Below are 14,088 nucleotides of genomic sequence, written 5' to 3'. Positions count from 1 at the left end.
CCCGCGCGCGTTCCCGCCCGGAACTGCTCCCCTCCGCGCGCGTTCCCGCTCGCCGCGCGCCCCCGGGAGGCGGGCCGGGCAGCGCGCGGGACATGGAGGAGCGGGGCGGCCGCGCCGGCGGCTTCAGAAAGGTGCGGCCTCTCCGGGCGGGCGCTGCCCCGAGCGGCGGGCGCTGCCCCGGCCCCGCTCACCCGTTCCTCTCTCCGCGCAGGACACCGTGGATCGGCTTCTCCGCCTCCATTTCCGGGACGGGAAGACCCGAGGTACCGAGGCGGCGGCGGGCGGGTCTGGCGGCTCGGGCCGAGCCCCGCCTCCCCTGACCGCCTTGTCGTTGCAGTTAACGCCGACGCGCAGCTGCTGATGGCCGAGCTGCTCAAGGTCTTCGTCCGAGGTGAGCGCGTAGGGGCCACCCGCCGGCTCCTCCGTCCTGCTTCAGCTCCTGCACAGCCCGAGTCCAGACCCAGCTTCCCGGACCCATCCGGGGCGCTGGGCCGCCTCCCTGCTCCCAGCACACCACCCGCCGCAGGTGACGGCTCCCAGACCCCTCTCATTGCCCTTCCCTGTCTTTCCCTTGGGCTGTAGAAGCGGCGGCGCGGGCAGCTCGGCAGGCTCAGGCAGAGGACCTGGAGAAGGTGGATACGGAGCAGCTGGAGAAGGTGTTGCCACAGCTGGTATGTAACTGTGGGCCTGAACTGCATGGGAGCAGAATGAGCATAGGAGCTGAAACAGCCTAATCCTCAACCTTTCGGGAGCTGTTTTGAGAACCCAGCGTCTGTCGTGACTTACTCGCTGCTCTTGCCTTACAGCTTCTGGATTTCTAGAAGCCTCCTGGAGCACATCACCTATCCCCAGAGAGTCCTGACCTGACACGTGTCTTCAGCCTCATAGATGCTCTGGGACGAACAGTCTCAACTTTTTCTTCCTCTGCCATTTTGTTTCTGTTTCCTCTCTCCTTTACCAAACACAGCCCAAAGCAGCGATGCTGTCAGATACAATTTTTGAGAAGAGGCTGCCACAGGCTTGTTTGGTTGAGCTGACTGCATAAGTGGTTTCCATCTTGCTGCCTTTCTCCTGTATATCACAGCATGGTAAGAAGCCATTGCTTTCTCAGCGAACAGGAGAAAGAGGTGCTGCTTCACAGAGATGCATGGAAAGACTTAATGGCTGGAACTACCATCCAGCCTTCAGGCCCTCATTGCCTCAAGCAGGCAGCTGTAACAGCAACTCCAGGTGCAGCTCCAAGCCTTTCTAATGAATAGGTCATTAACAAGAGCTTAGTCACAGGCTCTTGCCAAGAGCAGGTAACTGATCTTTATTTTATAAATAAACAGTGTCTGTCCCTAGCTGCCTTCTAATATTTCTCCAGAGCTGCGACATCAAAGAATGCTTGAAACCTTTTAACCATTCAATATTCTCCTCAGAGGCTGCTCCCCCTCTGCTGTAAATTTGTTCTCACAAAGAAACATCAGTAAGTTAGAAACAAGTCTCCCTTCCTTGTGTAGGCTCTTTGCTGCAATTCATCATCAAAAGTCAAGTGGCTTCAAAGACTTGCAGAGTTTCCCCCTTACCCACCCTCTTCCCTAAATCTTTGTAGGACGAAAGGAAAAAAGGACAAAATAACAAACAGCATGTGTGAGAATCCCACATCACGAGACAGCCTGGCCCCTCTGGCAGCAGGGGGGCCACTGTGAAATAAGAAACCTTATACATGTGGGCAGGACCCACACAACCCGAGTGGCTTTGCTGGGAAAGGCACGGCTGGCTGCACTGAGCCTGGGGCCTGCCCATCCTGCTGCTGGCTCGCTGCAGGAGCAGCAACAGTGAGCAGTCCTTTCTCAGAACAGCTGTGACAGGCAGAGCCTCGGTAGGTTGCTGTGCACTCTGAGCTAGGAGCTATTGGGGTCATCCCTCAGCACACCAACCACTTGGAAACCTCACAAAAACTGTAGTTTTAGTACACATTCTGGTGACAGTACCAGTTTAAGCAGTCCCCAGCCCTCAGCACTGCAGCTTCTCAGTACAGCTGTACAATACATGCAGTGAAGGAACTGACCTACTTCAGCCTTCAGCCCCAAAACCAATGGTAAAAAAAAAACAACACAAGTGATACTACCTTTCATTATTGTGATTAAACTGGGTTTGAGGCACGGCTGAGTTACACAAGGGACAGGCATAGGCAGAACTGCCCGAGGGAACACAGTCAACAATGTAAAGCCCCTACACTTAACCCACGAAACTGCCCCACGAATACTGATACTGCTGCTTGTGTCCCTAAAGTTGTTTTCCCAGGCACTTGCAGCAGATGCTTATGGTGCTAGCCCTTTACAAAAGCTGACATAATTAAAACAGCTAAGCAAATCAGTTAAGCAGATTGTACTATTTGGTGTCACTTATGCTCTTCAAAATAAAAGGACTAGCACATCTGAAGGCACACTGCAGCTTCCCCCCAGCCACACAGCTTCTGCATATTCTAATCCTGGAAACCAAGAACAGCAGTACAAGTATTTCACCACCTATCATTAGCAATGGCTCCTGGTTTCCCCAGAGGATATCCTGTATTCATTCAGCAAGGCAGCTCTAGCTACTGTCTACTTCTGATGTGTGTGACATGAACAAGGCTGATACAGCACCTGAACCAAGAGACCAACAGTCCTACACAGTGTAGGCTCAGCTCATGCTTCATCAACTAAAGAGTAATAAAGTTTAAACATGATTTGACTGGTTTTTTTGTTTGCTGTGGTATGTCTTTTATAGCCTATCAAGTGGCAGAAGGGCTTGCTTTCCACAGGGAGGATTTAGCAGAGGAGCTGTACACAGTGCTCTCACAGTCCCGCTGCCAGTGGCTGTACACGTTCCCTGTTTACGTTTGGGTGTCATGTAAGAAATCAACATTTTTGCTAAAGCATTCTGCACTGCTGCTTTGAATCTCCCTCTTCCACCTTTCATGCCTCCTCCTTCCTCCAAGTTTCTTCAAAGCATCTGTGAGCATTTGGAAGTAATTAGACCTGAAGGGAAATGCTGGCCAGGCAGGGAGACACTGACAAGTGCCAGGAACCCAGGGTGCCCTTTCTAGCCACTTTGAAGTTCATTCAGATGGTACAAAGCTCCATTTTGCTTTGTTGAAAAAAAAAAAAAGTGAGGAAGGGAATGAGGCATGACAGGCCAATTGAAAAGAGAGGAGGTTTCTGTGAACTGACAGACACACCAAGTGCCAGGGCAAGAAGCTATCAAAGGGACCGACCAAAAGGGCCCCTGTGGCCACTCTGCTTTATTACATCTACAAATTGTGCAGATGCACACGTGAGGAAACAAGGAAAACAGAAAACATGGTATTACTGTACCACAGAATCCCAGCTCTCCACAGATCACTGATCCATGGAGAAGACTTCAAATAAAACCCAGCACCGTGACTGCCATGGCACTACAGAGTTCATCTCCAGTGTAAGGACAATTCCAACCAATATTCATCCACCCAATACATGTGGAGGAGAGAGAGATCTGGACTGGGCCTTTTCCTTGTACATTAACTGAGGTGCAGAGCACAGCTACCCTGCTTTGGGAATACTCAGGCCACCAATCAACTGCCGTTTGGAGAGACCCTTTAACTGGATGGGTTTTTTTCTTGCTGTAACTAATTACTGATGGTAATTATACACAATGAAAATAAAATTAGACCTTCGGACAGAAACAAGCTCAACAGGCATTTCCATGCACAGACACCTGTGTTCTTTGTTAACAAGATTCTGGCAACTGAACACAATACGAGTGCAGCAACCTGAGTGCTTCACAGGAAATTTCACTGATCTGAACTGGCTGAAGTAACTTAAGTGCTTCCTCTTCATTCATTTTCCAGCTATTTATGTCCAGAATTATCAGCAGCAACAACCTTAATCACTAAGAGGAAAAGTCTTGTTCTAGGCAGGACTTAACAATTTTAGGTACAGCTGAACCAGATGGTATCTTACTGCTGGAATACAGACAGCTAGACTCAAGTGATCTCTGGAGGTGCAACTGAGAAGATTTGAATTTAAAAATATGGATAGAAACAAAGTTCTTTGCAGAAAGTATATATGAATCAGGTCCCCCTTAATTCTCTATTCTTATTATTTGCATGCAAGAAACCTTACATTTAGCCTCTAACCTTGCTTCTGTAGTCACAGACCATAAACAGGCCCTCCACTCCTCCAGCAGCTGCAAATGGTATCTGAAATAGCCTTTCTCTTTTTATAACTAATGTTCATACAGATTAGATCTCTCCAGGGCCACCAACACTTTTAAACATTCTTAGTAAATTCGTGGAGAAAAGGGCACAGCTGACAGCTCAGTGATCCAGGAGCCCAGGATGCTTCATCTCTTTCCACCTACAAAACAAACACAGCACCATTACAACACTTAACATGTAATTATCACTTACTCATTTCTGAATAACACAGTCTAGTGGCTGAGGGTTCTGGTCGCTGCTGTGCTCAGGCAGCAATGGGGACCACAAGAGAGCACTTGGGGAGATGAAATGGTAAATACATCACAACTTTGAGAGCAGAGAACTTCATCCTTTCATGGTTTCAACATGCAGCTTGCAGCATATTATTAACTTTTCATGACAACTGTTAAATGGAAAACCTGCACAGGTAGGTGAGATGGTATTTTGTACTTTATCCAGATAATCTTGGAAAAGAAAACTATTTCAAGTGCAATGCTTCAAACATACAGGAAATGGGAAACGGTGAAGATCCTGTTTCCCACTGCATCAGCATCTCAACACCAATCTAAACCAGACCAGCCACAACAGGGAACACACTTCACAGCCTTCACACCCTACCCTCTGCTTGCTGGAACTGACAGCCCTGCACTGTCTTCCCGAAACAAATACTAAAATTCTCACCCATGAAGTTAACATTTGGCATTATTAGCCAGGTCACTCCATATAAGAATTACTAGTTTTGTTGCCATTAAGGGAGCAGACTGAATGTGTCTTTCTGATTTTTCCATGGGCCCTTGGTATGTAGAATATCCTACCTATTAGTATTTGAACTACACTGGCAGAGATAAGAGCTCAGCACATCAAGCTCAGAACACAATTAAAAATGCTACAAATGGATTAGGCATCAGACTTCCCAATGTTCAGAATCTGCATTCAGGCACTTCTCCAGTGAAGGCTGAGGTTCAAGTCACCAACAAATTTATGACTGACAAGCATTGAACCAAATGTCCTGCAAGTATAAGCTGACATCTGCAACAATACCATCAATATCCAACACGTTTGGCAGACAGGAGGATGCCTTTGGGGCAGTTCAGAATGAGCAGAGGAGCTCTCCTATGATTCATTGATACCTGGAAGCTTCAGCCATTTGGGTATTTTCCCAGGGGCCTTTCTAAACACTTGTGGAGCTCCCTGGGTGCTGGCTGCTTCGGGCTGCTCAATGGTCTTTTTGTCACTTCCCACTTCATCTTCAGATAGGGAAGGAGCCACTGATGCTAAAGTTGATGAAGCAGAAGGAACTAATGATCTGGACAAACATCAGAGAAAGGAGATAAGCATGTAGAATTAAGCTTCATTTTTCATAGTAGTCCCCTGTACCACCACCCCTCGAAAAAGCTCTTATTTTCCCATGATAGAAGCACTAGCATTTACTTAAGTCACTGAAATCCTCTTTGCAAAGGACTCACAAAGCCATGAGGTCGAGTATGACAGTATGACTGTTTTTGGAGAGAACGAAGTCCTAGTATCTGCAAAGCACATTTCTTTGTATAAGATGGGCTCATACCATGCTTCCCATTCCTGAAATACTAAAGCATTTGCAGCTCTATTCAACCCCAACATACCTGGCTACTAATAAATCAGCTGCAGAACGAGAAACTGCAGAGCTCAGCAGGTCTGGTTTCAGGTAACAAGCTGTTTAGAAACAAAACCAAATTACTTATTTGGTAGCATAGATACATCAATCACCACAGTATCACACAGCTCTCAGCTCACAAAATACCTGCTGTGTACTACAGTAAACCTACATCACCTTCCCCCAGTATGAAATCATTCCAGTTTCTTTCACGACTCTATTTCATCATTCAAACCTCAAGACCCTGACATTTTCTTTCAGTGCTTACTGCACCTCAGGAACTTTTCTGTGAAGCCAGAGCACACTTTGGTCTCAGAAAAACAGGGATTCTGAGCATACACCAGATACCAAACAACCAAAGACTGAGATCTACTCTTCCATCTCCAGCCAGCCCACTGCCATAGGAGCTCTGCAAAAGCATTTCATAGACATTTGTCAGGTTAACATTTTGAACAATGGGATTTTTTTTTCTATGGAGTCATTCTTCCACCATTCTTGATCTCATGGCAGACAATGCCTACTCCCCAGCCTATCAAATCCCATAAAAGAAGTACAATCTGTGCTCAAGCTAACTGACTAAAGCAGCTCTGAAGAGCTTTAGCCAGTCAGAAGGGGGACATTCACCAGCATTCTCAAGGACTGCAGCTTCTTTTGACAGAAGAACTCTGTCAGTAAGGATGCAACACTCAGCCTGCTACAGGAACTATACAGTCAGCTGAAGGAGAGAGGAAATGCACTCACCCCTGCACTCCTCCGATCCAAAATGAATGACAGCAGTTGGGAAAAGTTTAGCCTGCAGCAAAAGGGGAAAAGAAGGTATCACTGTCTGTAGAGGCTTTCACAGTTCTCTGTGGGCATTAGAGGCAGGTTAGACAGCTACAGAAAAATTCATGGAGCTCAAGCCAAGGTCACTAACCATCTGTAATTCAGGAAAACTTACACTTGTGCAGAGCACAAGTAAGACATGAAAGAAAATTTTATGATCTGTTCTACTAAACAGGTGATGAGACCTCTAAAGCAAGTGCTCACTGCAGGAATGCTCTGCCATTCCCTCTCCTCTGTCCCCATATTTCAGGCCATTATATTGCACCGAGATTTTCCACTGCTGAGCAGATAACATTAATACGATGAAGAATCTTCTAAGACCTCAGTGGCTGACACCATGAGAAGAAAAATCCAGCTATGCTCTAGTTTCACCACCTTTCCAGGATTAAGTAATTCCTTTTATAAATCCAACCTGATTTCCTAGTTCCTACTTATCGGAATACTTGCCATATTCAAGTTGTTTTTGTTTGTTTTTTTGTTTTTTTTTTTCCTTTTTAAATCCAGGGCGTTTGGTGGTTTGTTTTTTTTTCCTTTTATTTCAATGGAAGTTCCTGTAATTTGTGTCCATTTCCTCTTGTCTTTTTACAGGGCATTGCTAAGAACTCTGGACCATATCCCTTGCTGTTTCCCATCTCTTTTATTACACACATTGACAAGACCCCCCAAGAGCTTCTTTTATCCAGGCTGAACCTTGACTCTGTCTCTAATGCAGGTCCCTTCGTTATCTTTTGGTCCTTTTCTGGGCATCAGGGAAACTGTGAAACTGGATTCACACAGCCCCTGCTCAGCTAAGGAATCACAAATGCACCTGTAGTATAAACGAGGGACCTACCTATGGAGGTTGCTCTGCCACTGACCCCCGTGTCACACATCTTCAAAAACAACTCAGTGACATCACAAACACTACACCACCACATCCAGGGGTGCATGCAAATGTTCCCAAGGGAAACGCAGAGCAAGAGAGTCAAAGTTATTTAATTTCATGCTAAAACAGACACTACTACAAGCTCAGGCTTAGATTTTTAAAAGGGTGTGATATGCAGAAGAATAATATGATATGGCATAACCAGCTGTACCAGCAAGGATTCTGAAAAAATAACCATCATATTGATTACCTGTATTAGATGCCAGTGTAATACCACACAAAGAATAACTAGCTGAAACAATTCTGTTAAGCTTTTAGGAAGCCTTTTACTAAGAGACAGGTAAAGAAACCATATCATCATGGTGTAAAAGAGGCAAGTACTTCTAAAGCAAGAAACTGTAGAGCTAAATGTTAATTAATGGTCTACATTTACCCTGCCAAATCAGTAACACTAAACTTGTCACACTGATCCAATAAATAAACAACCAGATAAAAGCAAGTCACTGCCCCGCCTGGTATCACTCACACACACTCAGGAACTGTGCAGGGTACACTGACTGCTCTGGAGGTTTCTTGAGCTTCTGTTGCCACCATCAGCCCAAGCTGGATATTGGAATGATGGTCCTTGGACCCAATCCAGCTCAGCAGTTACCAGAACTCAACAGAACCCCGATCTTCATCGAGGAGGCTGTGGACTGCTGCCTAATACGGAGACTAATAAAACTGTATTCACTGAAGACAAGATGAAAGAGCTTCACCTCACTTCCTGCCTACAAGATTCAGATGAGCATACGGTATTACACTTTTTTTTTACATTAATCCAGAGGCCATAAGAGACTGTGACAGGCAGCACGGTCTGCAGGAGACATTTATCACTCTGCTCCAAGACTCCTGCTAAAGCATCCAGGCGAATTCACATCCTTGAACTGACATTTTAGCAAAATAATTATTTATTAGGTCTTTTAACATTTAATTCCTCAATCAACAGGGCCTAAGATTGCCTGCTCCAGTCACAAAGACAGCTCTCCATAAACTTATTTAATTACAAAGTACCAGACATGGTTTAGAAACCCCAGAAAAAACTCTCACAAAAGCTTTGATGTTTCTACAGCTTCGTCTATTTAGGAAATGGGTGCCTTAAAAAGGGCCCCCCCAACACACATACACTTAAGCCCTTTTACACACAACATCCTTTTCATGCCAGCTGCAAGTTGGAAAATGAGGTTTTTGTAGTGTGTTAGTGTTGGAATTTTTTAATAACCTCCCCTCTCTTTTTTTTGCCTCCTGACCAATTATCTTGGTAAATAATTAACATTCTGAAGGAGATAAGTAAGCACAGAAACTCAGAACTCAAAGCCCTTTAGTTCAAAGCCCTGCCCTTTTCTCTTCGTTTCCCTGCTGCTGCCACTGAAACTTCCTTGTCAATCAAGCTCTGGGCACACACATCAAAGCCTTCTGCGGGAATGGCCCCAAGGGGTCAGAGAAAATTCATGGCAGGGCCTGTGTGAGGCACAAAGAGAGAAAGAGAGTGAGAAACACAGACCAAGAGCTAGACAGACTCACTCAACCAACAAACACATAGACAGACTGTGCCCCAACATAAACCTCTACCCTGTTTACTCACAGGTCGTCAAATAACCATAGCTCATAGTTTCAGGATCCACGTCCACAACCATTTCCACTGCTGGCAAAACATCAGTCCAAATGTCTCAGTTCAAAATCTTAACTGAAAGAAACCTTAAAGGAGCTAGACAGCAGCCCTCTAGTATGCAACATCCTTCCCATGGCTCCTTTCCCTGCCTCCTATCCTTTACTAGGAATCAGCCAACATGGAATACCCTCTTTCCAAACCTCTATCCATTAAGTTAGTTTTCTTCAATTCAAACAGACTATTGGCTCATGCAGAGAACCCCTGGTCTAGCTTCCTTTGTGTGGAATTGTCAGGTACCCAATCCCAGCACTCCCTGAGGGTGCAGCACAGGAAGCAGCCAGCTACTTCTCACCTGGGAATTCTCTAGCCAGTCACTGGCACAACCTAATGCTGTCCCAGAGTTTTTTATAATCTGAAAGTATTTAACTCAGCAGCAATTTTACATTAAAAAAAAAAATCAGGCCAGTAGAATGATCCCACGGCCCAAGGACTGTCTCAGCATAAATATGAGAAGGTTCTAGCAGATTCTGTCCATGAAAACATAGAAGCCCAAAGTCAAAGCCTGTAGCATTTTTTAACACACCTAAGAATGTAATGATCAAACACTGGGCAGACCACCACCTGAAAACTGCATCCTCAAGTCAGCTGTTCTAATGTTTGCAGTTGTTCTAATGCATCTGCCAATGTTTCCAGGAGAGCAGTTCTTCACTGCACAGGGCTCTTGTAAGAACATCTGCAAATCACAACAGATTTTGAGAACTCTTAGACTCACACTGAGCCTGCCAGATTGACCAAAATAATCAGAGGATGTTCAAAACAAGTAACTCAAAAAGCTCCACTCACTTATATGCAGAAAATTACTACAATAGGAGTGAGCCAACAGCCTGTTACTACACTCCAACACCCAGCATTTCTCTTCCTTGCTGCTTTGATCTGCAGCCAAAAAAACTGCCATTCTGACTGGGGAAATAGACGCCATTAATCTATTGAACCATAATGTTCAAATCATGCTGTCCAAGGCATATTTATAACATATAGTCAGATTTACTGCACCAATACATAGAAATCCAACTGAAAATGGTGTCCCATTGTCCAACTGTACAGATGCAACGTAAATAAAAACATTTTGAGTTCGTGGGTTGTTTTTATTTTTGTGGTTGTCTGGGTTTTTTTGGGGCTTTTCTTTTTTATATTGATGAAGAACTGAGACCTAAAGAGATAACTTACTCAAGGTCATACAGGATGGCAGCAGCAGCAATGAGAACTAAGCATGCAAGTCTCCAGAGCCCCTTCCAAGATCATAATCACAGGACAGCTTTCTTCTGAAGGGATTAGAAAGTCATTGAGGCAAGGAGAAAAGGAAGTCAATGTCCTGCCTATTAATCCTCCTCATTTACTAAGTATCATTCTAAATGATCAGCCCCTCAGATTTTAAAAAGATATAACATAGTTTCATCCACTTGCTTAGTGTTGCAGTTGCAGAAGTTTAAATGAACACTTTCTATTTCAGAGATCTGAAGACCAGCCTGTTACTCAGAAAGCCACATTTAGTCTGAAACTATATAGCTGAGTAACTCCAGTTTTACTCAGAGATAGTGAACAGTTACTCGGACACTGCGGTGGTGAGCGTGGTTTGTGACAGCATGGCATCCTGGCTGTGGAGTGGCACACTGGGGCTGCTCCATCTCACATTCCATAATAAAAATATCCACTTCAGAACAACAGTCTCCTGTGTATCCAGCTGTGATACAGCAGAGAGACATTTCTGCTTTGTTTTATTGCATGTTTTAGTAATTTGTTCTCTAGAACATGGAAAGCATTTCAGGCAGAACCCTCCCCAAATAACAACTCAATGCTTCCTCTTTCTCAGACATACATATGCAAAAAAATTCTAGAACAGAGCACTGCAGATGATGTACATTATCCTGGGAAGATGTTCTCTTCCCCGACAGAGCAATGCTGTCAGACCAGGCAGAGGCTGCTGAAGGGAACTTGCAGCTGCCAGAAGGAGCAGCATTCTTTCCGTTACACAATCTGAGAAGATGAGAGTGCCACAGGTCTGCTCTTAGACTGATGTTAGAAGATGAATAAGAAAACAAGCACTTCAAAGGAACACACACATGGAAGGAGAAACCCAAGCTACCAACATGAAATACTGCATAGTACACACACCCCAAACACATAAACTAGCTCTTGGAAAATTCAACGGGAAGGCCGGTGGATCAAAAGTTTCTCTAGCAACACTGCACAGCATTGCTGAAATAAACACCACAGTCATGGTGAAAGAGGCAGATCAAGCAGCTCATGTTTATAACCTGAGAACAAAGCTGCCCAATGTGGACTTCAACTGCCAGAGGAGATGGATGTTCTGTGGCCAACACGGAGGAGATCTGATCCAGCTAGGGAGGGGGACCTTTAGAACTCCTAAGGCAAAGATAAGATTTAAAAACATGTTTTGAGAAGGCTACTTATGAAGGAATCCAAGTACGAAGAGTGTTCATTGAGACATTGATAACTGAGATCCGAAAGATCTGGCCCTCAAAACTGACAGCAGCAGTGAACATTTTGGGCAGGATTTCCATTCCAAATTCAGTTGTGCAAGGAGCCTCCCACCAGAACCAAAGAACCCAGCTGTCCTCAAAGCCAGCACCACGAGGCACGCATGGACAGTCTCTGTGAGCACAAGTAACAGATCTCACCACAAAAAGAAGGTGAGATTGCTACCAAATGCAGTCAGATGATAAAATCCTGGATGGAGAAGACTAAGAGTCTTAGGTGAACGCCATCCTCTGTGCTGGATGAATTTCAGTATTAATTGCAATTTTCCTTGCTAGTGAGTGCAATAACCACAAGGCCTGCCACAGGAAATGCCTATGATGGACTGACTCTGATGAAGTAATTTTTTCTGAAATTGCATTCAGACTCTTGCCAAAGAGAAGGCTTCGTACTGCCTGAGTTGTAGTCAGGTTCTCTGAACAAGCGTGCCAGACATACTGTCCAAACTGGCATTAACAAATAGGATATGGAAAGAGACCCAAAGGCAAAGAAAGCAACAAACAGCTCATCTGGATTTCTGCCCCATGGTATGTGACAGAGGAAACACTCAGTGCACTCTAAGATCTGGCTAGAAGACCTAAATATTTATGTGGAAGCCTGTGGATTCCTTTAGCTCCTCTGTAGACAGAGGATGGCCTCCTGCCCTCTCTGCTGCCTCGACTTTTCCAGTGACTGGTACTCCTACTTTCTGCTAAATTTTTCCTAGTATTAACACAGCAATCAATGATTTTTTTTTCCACTAACCCACCCCAGAAATGCACTACAAAACTGCCTGTTTCTGGGAGGAGAAAGATGCTAAGAAGCAACTCTGAAAAGCTCAGACAGCCTAGAAAAAACACAAACAATCCACTGGAACTATAAGGAACCCAAAGCCAAGTGCTACAACAGGGAAGCCTGTGGTTGATCAGCTCTGGAGAGCAGAACATTATAAAACACTTCAAGGGACATGAGGAGAAGGCCGCCAGCAAAAACAGCAACAACAAAAAAATCAAAGCAATGCCTTGAAGTCTTTATGGGTTCCAAAAACTCCACATTGCTGCCAATCTGTGTGTTCACTATACTGTAAATACATACAGATTTTGGGAGAATTCACTTCAGACAATTCTTTCAGTCCAAGGATCTTGGCAAACAAGTCAACAACATTTGTCTTTTCTCCTGGTCTTTCTAGCAGCATAAAGGTTCTCTCTTCATTGTGAGTGATCAAATGTAATGCATGTGATGCCAAATTGTCAGCTTGAATGGAGGGAGAGGGTGGATAGAGCAGAATCATTGGTAATACGGTACTCCACCATCTGCAGACACTTCTTTTATTGGCTTCAGCAGAAATTTCAGTAATTTATAAATATTTGAATGCTCAAATGTGCTCACATTACTGCCTCAGACACCATCCATTTTTCCTTACCAACAACATCAACGTAGTCTGTAGAGTGGAGGACAGCCTACTGCTAACTTAGGACCTGGGATAACATGACAACTAAATGCTGAAAAAGAATCCAGAATGGTTAGATACACTAAGGCAGCACCTACTTTGGAAAAATCAAGAGTCAGGTTATGTGCAGGCATCTCTGCAAGTGGAGCACATCAGGTGCCAAGCATCCCAAGAGACCACAGCTAACATGACTGACATGCAGCTTTTGGGGCAAAAGTGGCAAATTTTGGTAGTTGCATGATACTACCTGAACCCTTAACAAATGTATTACTGCTAAAGACAAACTTCCTCCCAAACCTTTCACACATCCTCCAAACCCAACAAAGATACATCAAAAAACTTGAGCAATCAGTTGTACTGTTACTTTACCCAAGCCCTCTTTTTCCTAGGATGTCTGGAAGAACTGCATACCCCACAGCACGTCATACACACTCACATCCTGTGCACCACAACACTCCCATTCCAGAACAAGTTTTCTCACGACAGGGGTGCTGGGTACTGCTGAGTCACCTTACAGCAAAAGCTCTTTTTTCCCCAGCCCCAAAGCCACATTATTTTACAAAGTACCTTAACCATCTCCCTCCTGCCTTTACAGAGCAGCTTTGTCTTTTCACTTCCCCCCTTCCAAATCAGGGAACAGAAGGGGAGCTTCTCTCTAAACACAGCATCCAACAAGGACACAGTGGGCATGGGCACAACAGCTGGAGTGATTTCCACACGTCTTTCTGTCCAGAGAAGAAAGACCCTTCAGCCCCTTTCTTCCAGGTACCCAGACCCCAGCAGAAGGGAAAACTTACCCAAGCAGGAAAATTATGGCACGGGGCCTGCACTAACATGGTGAAAGTTAAAGAGGAATAAGGATTTACATGGGTTAATGGCAGCAAAGCTTCTCCCAGAATCAGCCAGCCTAAACTGGGATAAGGCACCA

The 14,088-nt window shown here is 44.9% G+C and overlaps 2 protein-coding genes across 3 annotated transcripts in view; one reads left to right on the top strand and one right to left on the bottom strand.

Moving 5' to 3' along the window:
* The first annotated feature begins 54 nt into the window (after positions 1-54).
* On the top strand, positions 55-2,718 carry CENPX (centromere protein X). Its single transcript, XM_033076502.2, has 5 exons — positions 55-131; positions 212-263; positions 338-391; positions 583-671; positions 807-2,718. Exons 1-5 carry the CDS (start codon positions 93-95, stop codon positions 819-821), a joined length of 249 nt encoding a protein of 82 aa, XP_032932393.1. The 5' UTR covers positions 55-92; the 3' UTR covers positions 822-2,718.
* The window catches only part of ASPSCR1 (ASPSCR1 tether for SLC2A4, UBX domain containing), a 38,444-nt gene continuing 26,466 nt past the window's right edge, over positions 2,111-14,088 (bottom strand). For both annotated transcript variants that reach the window (XM_042779852.1, XM_033076497.2), the window contains exons 13-16: positions 6,576-6,627; positions 5,824-5,893; positions 5,332-5,507; positions 2,111-4,361 (exon numbers count right to left, since the gene is read on the bottom strand). In XM_042779852.1, coding sequence (XP_042635786.1) covers positions 4,348-4,361; positions 5,332-5,507; positions 5,824-5,893; positions 6,576-6,627 — 312 coding nt within the window. In that variant the 3' untranslated portion in view covers positions 2,111-4,347. The remainder of the gene's footprint in view (positions 4,362-5,331; positions 5,508-5,823; positions 5,894-6,575; positions 6,628-14,088) is intronic.

This window comes from Catharus ustulatus, chromosome 20 (assembly GCF_009819885.2).
Source record: "Catharus ustulatus isolate bCatUst1 chromosome 20, bCatUst1.pri.v2, whole genome shotgun sequence".
Lineage (NCBI taxonomy): Eukaryota > Metazoa > Chordata > Aves > Passeriformes > Turdidae > Catharus > Catharus ustulatus.
Note: the sequence above shows the minus strand (reverse complement) of the source record. Positions and strands in the feature narration are given on the sequence as shown.